The sequence below is a fragment of the Procambarus clarkii genome, chromosome 15 (genome assembly GCF_040958095.1).
Source record: "Procambarus clarkii isolate CNS0578487 chromosome 15, FALCON_Pclarkii_2.0, whole genome shotgun sequence".
Taxonomy (NCBI): domain Eukaryota; kingdom Metazoa; phylum Arthropoda; class Malacostraca; order Decapoda; family Cambaridae; genus Procambarus; species Procambarus clarkii.
The window spans coordinates 32676539-32688134 of record NC_091164.1 but is presented as its reverse complement, the minus strand read 5'-3'; the positions used below and the strand labels follow the sequence as shown (position 1 = coordinate 32688134).

Sequence of the window (11596 nt, the reverse complement as noted above, 5' to 3'; positions counted from 1 at the left end):
TACCTGTTACTCAGATCACAACTTAATTGAAGTTCTGACAACCATGGGGAATGGACCTCCAAAACCAGTCCAGATTCCCGGTGGAGGATATTTCAGCAAATTCAACTTCAATAATAAACAGATAAACTGGGAGCAAATAAACCAGGACTTCACAGAAATAAACTGGGAAGAACAGCTAGAAAATGCAAACCTGAACCAGTGCCTGGAAAAAATAAGCTCAGTAGCACTAGAAATATGTTCAAACCGCATACCCCTAAGAAAAAAGAGAAAGAGATGCAGATTGGAACGGGAACGTCGTTCCTTATATAGGCGAAGAAAACGAATCGTGGAACAACTTGAGAGTCACACCCTATCTCAAGAACGGCGAAGAAGGTTAGGTAGAGAAATATAAACAATTGAGCTCAAGCTACAAGAATCATACAAAACCCAAGAGAGGCAAAGAGAGCAAAAGGCCATCAGTGAAATAGAGAGAAATCCGAAATATTTTTTCTCCTATGCAAAATCAAGATCAAAAACCACATCTAGTATCGGGCCAGTGCGAAAGGGAGATGGAACTTTCACCGATGACAACAAAGAAATGAGCGAGTTACTGAAGAAGCCGTACGACTCTGTTTTCAGCGAGCCATTAAATGCACTAAAGATTGATAACCCAAATGAATTTTTCATGGATATGATACCCACATCAAATCATATATCAGACGTCGCCCTATCCCCACCAGATTTTGAAGAAGCCATAAACAGTATGCCTATGCACTCTGCACCAGGCCCGGATTCTTGGAAATCCATATTCATCAAGAACTGTAAAAAACCACTATCGCAGGCCCTTCACACTCTGTGGAGACAAAGCCTAGATACTGGCGTTATCCCTGACATACTAAAAACAGCAGAGATAGCACCACTCCATAAAGGAGGAAATAAGGCAGAGGCAAAAAATTACAGACCGATAGCACTAAGATCGCACATCATAAAATTTTTTGAGAGAGTGCTAAGAAGTAAGATCACAAAATACATGGAATCACAGCATCTCCATAACCCTGGACAACATGGTTTCAGAACAGGGCGCTCTTGCCTGTCACAGTTGCTGGACCACTATGATATGGCATTAGATGCTATGGAAGACAAACAAAATGCTGATGTAATTTACACAGATTTCGCAAAAGCCTTTGATAAATATGACCATGGTGTTATTGCACATAAAATGCGTTCAAAAGGAATTACTGGGAAAATAGGCAGATGGATCTACAATTTCCTGACTAACAGAACCCAATGTGTAATAGTCAACAAAATAAAATCCAGCCCATCAACCGTGAAGAGCTCAATCCCCCCAGGGTACTGTGCTTGCTCCAGTACTTTTTCTCGTCCTCATATCGGACATAGACCAGAACACAACCTATAGCACTGTATCATCCTTTGCAGATGACACTAGGATTTTCATGAGAGTTGGCAACATAGAGGACACGGCAAACCTCCAATCAGATGTAGATCAGGTCTTTCTATGGGCTACAGAAAATAATATGGTGTTTAACGAGGATAAGTTCCAGCTCATGCGCTATGGAAAAATTGAAAATATAAAAACAGAAACCACGTACAAAACTCAGGCAAATCATAACATAGAACGTAAAGGCAATGTAAAGGATCTGGGTGTACTCATGTCGGAAGACCTTACCTTTAAAGAACACAATAAAGTAGCCGTCACAACTGCAAGAAAAATGACAGGTTGGATAACAAGAACTTTTCACAGTAGAGATGCTATACCGATGATGATACTTTTTCAAAACGCTTGTGCTCTCTAGAGTGGAGTACTGCTGCACAATGACAGCCCCTTTCAAAGCTGGAGAAATTGCTGACCTGGAGAGCGTGCAGAGATCCTTTACTGCTAGAATTCACTCAGTAAAACATCTAAATTACTGGGACCAACTAAAGAGCCTAAATCTGTACTCCCTTGAGCGCAGGCGGGAGAGATACATAATAATTTACACGTGGAAAATAATTGAGGGGCTGGTCCCAAACCTGCACACAGAAATAACATCACATGAGACCAGAAGACATGGCAGGATGTGCAGAATACCCCCGTTGAAAAGCAGAGGTGCAACAGGTACTCTGAGAGAGAACTCTATCAAGATCAGAGGCCCGAGACTGTTCAACACGCTTCCACTACACATAAGGGGCATAACTGGCCGACCCCTCACAGTGTTCAAGAGAGAACTGGATAAGCACCTCCAAAGGATACCTGATCAACCAGGCTGTGACTCATACGTCAGGCTGCGAGCAGCCGCGTCCAACAGCCTGGTTGATCAGTCCAGCAACCAGGAGGCCTGGTCGACGACCGGGCCGCGGGGACACTAAGCCCCGGAAGCACCTCAAGGTAACTTCAAGGTAAGGTAACCTCGCTTGACAATGCCGAGTACCACATTTTTACGGGTGAGAGAGTGTGCCTCCCCAAACACCACGTGTCAAAACTGAAGAAGACATGTGAAAGAATAATTAAGAATAGCAAAAAGTCGCCCGGAAATACCAATAAAAATGGGAATTGGGAAGAAAAAATGAAACTTAATAGGAAAAAGCATTCAGCACAATTAGTGAAGAAGGCAGCAGGAGCATAAGGCTTCAAAAGGACAGAGGACACTGTCCCATGGAGCATCACACTCTAGCATCCGCCAACCAAGCCCCCTCACGATGGCAACGAGCTGGAAAGGGAGGGGGAGATGAAAGAGGAAGAATACTGCCTGGTGGAACACCAGTGTTAATGGGTAGAGTGGGAGAATTGGAATCATTCAGAGACATAATGGAGCCTGTCACTGAGGTAAGATTGTAGGTATTGGAGGGAGTGACCTCTTACTCCGTATTGTTGTAATTTAAGAAGGTTAATGTGTTAACAGTGTCAAAAAGTCGTATGTAGGTCAACAGATAAATGACCAGGGTACTCATTTTCTCAAGAGCTGCAAATATCAAGTTAATCATACTAATCAGTGCATGAGTGGTCCTTTTTGGGGCCTGAAGCCATTATGGCAAGAACTAAGTATATTTTGTTTTGTTAAACAGGAGTAAGGTTGCTTGTAGATTAACTCTTTTAAAATATTTTAGACGAAATCAGCAGAATTGATATTGGTCTATAATTAATAATAACAATAATAATAATAATAATAATTAATTTAGGAAAAATACATACATAGTTGCAGCGTTACAGTACAAACATTCTGTTTGATTTAAAATACTTAAAGCCACTAGTATGCATAGCGTTTCGGGCAAGGTGAGGTGGAAAAAAAATACTTAGATTAAAACTTAATAGCAATTGAGCTTAAAGTATAAATTGCGTTGAAAGAAAAAAATAATAAAAGATAAAAAAAGGAGGGAACATGGTAGAAAATAGCCAAAATACAAGTTGGTCAACAAACAGCATTTTTTTAAATAGTGTGACATGGGTTGACAATTAGAAGTAAGGTAGGTTACATGGGGTTAATTAGGTAGTACTTAGTTTTCATCTTAAACTGGTTGGGAGAGGTACAATCTTTGACATGATTGGGAAGGTCATTCCACATTCTGGGTCCCTTGATTTGTAGAGCATTTCTAGTTTGATGAAGTCATACTCTTGGAATATCAAATAGGTATTTGTTTCTGGTGTGGTGGCCATGAGTCCTGTTACAACCTTCTAGGAAGCGTTGGAGGTCAGGATTCACATTACAATTCAGAGTTTTAAATATATAGAGTACACAACAGAGGATGTGCAGTGACTTAATATCTAACATATTCAGAGATTTGAGTAAGGGTACCGAGTTAGATATTGTTCTAATAGCAGCTTTGTATTTGGTAATTAGAGGACGTAAATGATTTTGGGTAGTAGAACCCCAAGCACAAATACCATAGTTGAGATAAGGATAGATGAGAGAGTAATAGAGCGTCACCAGGGCAGGGCGAGGAACATAATATCTGATCTTAGAAAGAATGCCAACAGTTTTAGAAACTTTTTTGCTATATTTGGAATGTGTCCCTGGAAATTCAGCTTGTTCTCGATGAGGACACCAAGGAATTTACCATCAACTTTACTGTTGATTTGTATATTGTTTATTCTTAAATTAATTTCATTTGAGGATTTTTTACCAAACAAAATAATGAAAGTTTTGTCAATGAACCACTCAGATCAACACACTGAAAGACACTTTAATAAGAAAAACAGGATCTTTATTAAGATCCTGTTTGTTAGCAGTTAGCCAAAGATGGACTATAGTTAGTTCAGTATTCACAGTGACATTTAGAGCAAGAGGGTCAGGACTGGAGTAAATGAAAGTTGTGTCATCAGCAAATAAGATTGGTTTGAGGTGTTGAGAGGCATTTGGAAAGTCATTAATTGTTGTTTTTGTTGGAATTGTTGACTTCAGTGAGATTGCCACTTTTATGGACTAAGGTTACTCTTAAATTGCTTGTTTTTTAGAATATCAGGAAAGGTTTGGAGTTCAAATTATTTGTTGTAGAGCAATGCAATGGCTGGAGCTAAAAATCTAGAGTAATTTTTTGTAAATTAGGGTTGGTATCTCAACATATGGTATCTGTGCATTCATCCACTGCAAATTACCTCAAGCCCATCATCCCCCAACAAAAATCTTCTATCAGAACAATAAAACTGTCTTCAAACAACACACAGCCTTTGTTTAAATCCCAAAACATGCTAAATATACACTCGCTCTACACATTCTCTTGTGCTATTTATGTGTACAAAACCTTGTTCCTAAATGCTAATCCTGATCTGAAACTCTAAATTGATGGATGTAATAGAACCCACGAGCACCACAACATAAATAAGTATTTCGTTGATTTAAATTGAGTCATGCTAATATAATTGCCAGTCAGGCTTATGTACCTCACAATCATCTTAATATAATTGCCAGTTTGGATAATATAAATGACAGAGAGGATTATGCCAGTCAGGCCAATATAATTGCCAATAAGGCTAATATAATTGCCAAACAGGCTAATATAACTTCGAATTGGACTTTTTCACCCACAGGGTTATTGATTGATGGAACTGCCTACCTGTCGAAGCCTTAACTGCCAAAACTGTGCTGAATTTCAAAATATAATTGGAACAGATCATCAAGGCAAATGGAGGAGGGGAGGGGGGAGAAGACCTTCAACAAGTCGCCGGCTTCCTCTTTTCATCGAGGCCACTAGGGTTAGTGGCCCTCAGGTAAATCGGGTAAAGTCTTATTCCCAGACAATTACAGCATAACTGATAAAATAGGGTAGAGTAATATAAATTTCTGGTAATTTTGAATGATATAAATTTCTAGAGTAATATAAATTTAAATTTCATATTCACTTGACTGACAGTTATAAATGTTAGTCAGCCTTCAATAAACTCTTCGTTGAAATATTTATAATCAAGAGAAGAACTCAAAAATAAGCCTAAGCAAAAAATAAAAAATGGACATCAGTTTGCATTTTTTTTTATTTATTTTTACTTATTTACATATATACAAGAAGGTACATTAGGGGTTAAGAGAGAACATAGAGAACATAGAGTTTAAGTTGAAATTACAATCTTGTAAAACCACTAGCACTCATAGCGTTTCGGGCAAGTCCTTAAACTAACAAAGTTTTAGAGATATAAGAGTAAAATTGATAAAAGGTGTTTAACAGGTACTTTACAGCTTTACTTTACAAGGACAGATGATTTTCAGTTGGATAATTACAGTAAAATTTGCAAAAAAAAAAAAAAAAATCACGTATATTGTAAGAACTTTTGACACAAAAGGTTAGAATAATGCACAATAATAACAATAAACAATAATGAACAAGGAATCCTAGGTAATTAGGAAAACATCTCAGGGTTATACATTGGTTTACTGAAGGACAATATTAGCATCATTACAAGGAGAAATGCAGTAGAATATGGACTCAATACAACCACCATGATAACAGATGATCTAAGATTACAATGGTAAAGAATATGGCTTAGGTACAAAGAATGGGGATTGGGTGGCACTAGAAACAGTGCGTTGCTTAACATACATTTCCCTACCAATCAAATGGTCTCATCTTAAATACATCTCAGATTGTCATCTTCACCAGCTCCAAAAATAAATAATATTACAACAGAAATGTCCATTACTTAGCTACAGAATATAATTCATTATAAATATACTTCCTCAGTGAACATTAACAGAAAGCACATTATTATTTACATAATGATGTCCTTTGATGTTGGGGAGGGGGTGAAGACCTTCAACAAGCTGCTGACTTCCTGTTCTCATCAAGGCCACTAGGGTTAGTGACCCTCAAGTGAATCAGGTAAAATATTATTCCCAGACAATTACAGCATAACTGATAAAGTTAGGCTAGAGTAATATAAATTTCTGGTAAATTGAAAGTGATATAAATTTCTAGAGTAATATCAATTTTAATTTCATAGTCACTTCACTGACAGTTATAAATACCAGTCTGCCTTCAATAAACTCTTCGGTGAAATATTTATAATCAAGAGTAGAACTCATAAATAGAATCAAAGAAAAACATTTAAAATGGACATCAGTTTGCATATGAATCTGATGAGAAAATTCCTTGATTACCATACATTTCCCTACCAATCAAATGGTCTCATCTTAAGTACATTTCAGACTCTCTTCTTCACCAACTCCAATGCTAAATAAAATTACAACAAAAATGTCCATAACTTAGCTACAGAATAAATTAAATTTTAAATAAATTTCACAGAGAGCAAGAACAAAGCACATTATTATTTACATAAATATGAAGAAAAACATTTAAAGCTTTGTTTTATCTTTGCTAAACTAAAGAGATATTTCTATACTTATAAGATATTTTGAGCTTTCCTAGTGACAGCTTCTCTAGTTCTTGCTTGGTCATCTAACTTTCATAAAAGAACAATATAATAAAATATCTTTAGATCTTTACCTTTCCATTGTTTAGTGTATTTCTCAAACAAAATTATATTACCTTTCAAGAACATTCAACTGAACAAATCCACAAGGGCCGTGACAAGGATTCGAACCTACTTCCGAAAGCATCCCAGATGCTGCCTTAATCAACTGAGCTACGACATGATCCAACTGACATTGTGATAACACACTTAGATTAAAGGTAAGTTAATATACCATTATGTGCCTCATTATCCTTCAACATTTTCTTAATTATCTTCCACACTCAAAGTGTTTAGCCTATTATTTGCATGTGTCATCTTGTGCCTCTTCATATGTTCACGGTGACGGAATTTATTCCCACACTCTGGACACTCGTGAGGTTTCTCATCTAAATGCAGTAACATGTGCTGTATTATAGTTCCATGGTCTCTAATTTTTTTGCCACACTCGTCACATTGAAAAGGTCTCTCATCCACATGCACCATCCTGTGCCTTTTCATACTTCCACGATGACTGAATCTCCTCCCACACTCTGGACACTCATGAGATTTTTCACCTGAATGCACTAACATGTGCCTTATTAAAGTTCCACGTAATCTAAATTTTTTGCCACACTCGACACATTGAAAAGGTCTCTCATCCACATGCACCATCCTGTGAGTCTTCATACTTACACGACGACTGAATCTCCTCCCACACTCTGGACACTCATGAGGCTTATCACCTGAATGCACTAACATGTGACGCTTCATATGTCCACGCTCATTGAATCTCTTCCCACATTCTGGACACTCATGAGGTTTCTCACCTGAATGCACTAACATGTGCTTTACTATATATCCACGTTCTTTAAATTTTTTGCCACACTCGGCACATTGAAAAGGTCTCTCATCCACATGAATCTTCCTGTGCCTCTTCATATTTCCAAGCAGACTGAATCTCTTACCACACTCTGGACACTCGTGAGGATTATCTCCTGAATGCACTAGCATGTGACGCTTCATATTTCCATGACTGGTGAATACCTTCGGACACTGTGGACACTGGTGAGTCTTCATCTTCTTTATGACAGGTGCAGTTTGTGTGAAGTCAGAACAAGGGGCAGCAGCTCGTTTAAGTTGGTCCATATGGCTACATAATAGTTGCATGGCCCGTGTCGGAGACGTCGCTGCGCCCACCGGAGATTGTTTGTTATTGTTGACGGGGGGAGAGTCGGTACCCCCCACGGCAGCCACCGAGGGGGAGATAGCTGAACTAATCATGTTGCTAGCCTGGCTAGTAGGGTTATTCTTGTTTGGTGTGCTTTCTTTCTTAAGGGCCTTACCGGCCTTACTTTGCATGGTAGCAGGATAAATGTAGGCTGGAACAATAGGGAAGACTCGTTGATGAGGCAGCAGTGAACGTCGGGTACAGCTTCCTACCTCCAGGGAGCAACACTAGCGAGGTCGAGATGAGAGAATTACGGGTTGGTCTTGTTGGTTTTTTCAATCACATTTGGGTTACTGTGTACTTAGCTGCCTTCGGGTGATGCTACATCATTTGTTGGTAGCCGAGAGCTCCAGGATCAGCTGATAAAAGAGGAGGGAGGGCAGGGCCGACAGGTGTTGTTGACGTTCGTTCGTGAAGTTTGTGTGAAGGTTTTCTCCCCCGGATGTTGGGAGAAGCGTCAAGGCTTGAGTGTTGTTTCTTAGAGTTAGACTTGATGTGAGCACTTGGCGGTCAATGGTGGTGCTTCTTCTTTATGATAGGTGCAGTTTGTGTCAAGGTTTTCCCTTAATGCTCGTGCTGGACATCCCCGGCTGGTGCTACTGAAATGGTGGCGGTTGTTTACCCTCTCATCACCTAAGCGTTCCAATGTTTTTATCTGGGTCCACTTATCATTTTTCCTACTTATTTTTGTTTATAACTGGTCATTTACAATTACCACTTGTATTTATCCTCATGTTTTTTAATAAAAAAAGTACTTGGAATTGTTTCTTTATATATAATGCCACACGATTATACTTTTTGAAGGAAACAGCTCTCCCATAGTGGATGCACTACTGTGCAGGCGCAGAGTTGATTAGCCAGAGTTTTATATTCACTTTAATTTATTTATTGATTATTTATTTATGGTTGATTTATTATTGATAATTTATTGATTGATTGATTTATTGATGATTTTATTGATTTTTTAATGATATATTGATTGATTTATTGATTTTTAATGATATATTGATTGATTTATTGAATTTTATTGATAATTTATTATTATATATATATATACATATAACTGAAAACTCACACCCCAGAAGTGACTCGAACCCATAGGATACAAGACACTCCGTACATTGACAACATCGCACACTAATATTTTTACCACTTCGGACACCAGCATTCGACGTTTCGCATATGTATATGTGTTCCATATTAAAACGACAATATAATGCTATTAAGAATTAAAATCTTCTATTTAACAGGCATATAGTTATTAAATGAAGTTTAGTGATGTAATAGACATAATCCGGTGTTGGTAAGGACGGCGCCCGCCAGCGTAAACACAACACACCCGAATGCCCACAAACACGATACAACGCACAAAACACAACACTTCTGTCAGTTTTTGGATAAACTCCTTTTATATTTATTATGTGAGAGTTATACATGTATAAAATGATAACTATTATAGGTAAGCGCCTAATATTTAATATTAATCAATAAAAAGAAGTCAGAAGCCACATGCCTGTCTGTACATGTCTTTTGTGTAAAAGTATTTTGGGCGCTCATGTACTTGTGCGCTAGCTGGCGTTCACAACTGTTCTCGCCTACAAGCATTAGAATTAAACAAACGAATTTATTTTTTCATTTATATACAAGAAGAGAAGGCTACCCTTGAGTCTGTAATATTCATCTGATCACTGGTCTCCCATTTGGTCCTCATTGCTTTATCTTACTATTATTGAATGTCAATAACCGTATTATGCAATTTCAATTTCTTCAATTTCAATTTATTATGCACCCCATACCCATCCCGTGGGCGGTGGTGTAAAGGATTACAGAAGCACATAATCGGTTCAGGAACTGAACCCTCTAGTTCGTTTAGCTAAGCAAATAACAATGTTTGACGCTAGTTACAAAATTATTAATTTTGTATACACATGTACACACACTTATACATACATGTACATATATATATATATATATATATATATATATATATATATATATATATATATATATATATATATGTATATATATATATATATATATAATATATATATATATATATATATATATATATATATATATATATTATATATACATATATATATATATATATATGTGTGTATATCACGAAAATAAACACGTGATTAAGAATGTGACAATGTCAGACCACGGAGGAAAAATGAAACAGGAAATTTCCTTAAGTACTTTCGTATATTAAATACATCTTCAGAAGGTCATTTTACAGATCGAGTGATGGGTATAAATAGGCAGGAAGGAGTGGTGAAGTAAGGTGAGGTACAATACTTGGACAACGCAGAAGGCCCATTGGCCCATCAGATGCACCCAATTGGCACATCCGATGTAGCACAATGGCCCATCTGATACAGCAGACATACAAGCATAATATATAGGTAATTATAACATAAAGAAGTAAATATATACAATAAATTAGTGAGACAAATGTTTTTCAATGATTCTACTTAAATCGCCCTTTAGCTGATCTATTAGAAATGGATCTAAGTTATATAGACCACTGCTAATATTCAAATTACTTTCTTTGGTGATCTGTATCAAAGCAGATTCAATTATGTTTCTGTTATAGGTGCTTTTACAATTTGTTATTGAAGAAGCACTCTCCCAATCAATTTGGTGAGCTTTTTCTGACAAATGCACAAACAAAGCATTAGACAATTGGCCATGTTTTACAGAGTATTTATGTTGCGATATTCTACATTTTAAATCTTTAGATGTTTGCCCGACATAGAACTTATTACATTCCTTACAAGGTATTTTATAAATGACGCAATTATCACTACAAATAATTAATACAAGTAGTGATAATTGCGTCATTTATAAAATACCTTGTAAGGAATGTAATAAGTTCTATGTCGGGCAAACATCTAAAGATTTAAAATGTAGAATATCGCAACATAAATACTCTGTAAAACATGGCCAATTGTCTAATGCTTTGTTTGTGCATTTGTCAGAAAAAGCTCACCAAATTGATTGGGAGAGTGCTTCTTCAATAACAAATTGTAAAAGCACCTATAACAGAAACATAATTGAATCTGCTTTGATACAGATCACCAAAGAAAGTAATTTGAATATTAGCAGTGGTCTATATAACTTAGATCCATTTCTAATAGATCAGCTAAAGGGCGATTTAAGTAGAATCATTGAAAAACATTTGTCTCACTAATTTATTGTATATATTTACTTCTTTATGTTATAATTACCTATATATTATGCTTGTATGTCTGCTGTATCAGATGGGCCATTGTGCTACATCGGATGTGCCAATTGGGTGCATCTGATGGGCCAATGGGCCTTCTGCGTTGTCCAAGTATTGTACCTCACCTTACTTCACCACTCCTTCCTGCCTATTTATACCCATCACTCGATCTGTAAAATGACCTTCTGAAGATGTATTTAATATACGAAAGTACTTAAGGAAATTTCCTGTTTCATTTTTCCTCCGTGGTCTGACATTGTCATATATATATATATATATATAT

The 11596-nt window shown here is 36.9% G+C and overlaps 1 protein-coding gene across 1 annotated transcript; it reads right to left on the bottom strand.

Annotated features, from left to right (window-relative positions):
* Window positions 1–7141: 7141 nt before the first annotated feature.
* LOC138365065 (zinc finger protein with KRAB and SCAN domains 1-like) lies at window positions 7142–8215 on the bottom strand. Its single transcript, XM_069325171.1, has 2 exons — window positions 7822–8215; window positions 7142–7431 (listed from the first exon to the last, which is right to left on the bottom strand). The coding sequence occupies exons 1-2, from the start codon at window positions 8213–8215 to the stop codon at window positions 7142–7144; spliced, it is 684 nt and encodes a 227-aa protein (XP_069181272.1).
* Between the last annotated feature and the right edge of the window lie 3381 nt (window positions 8216–11596).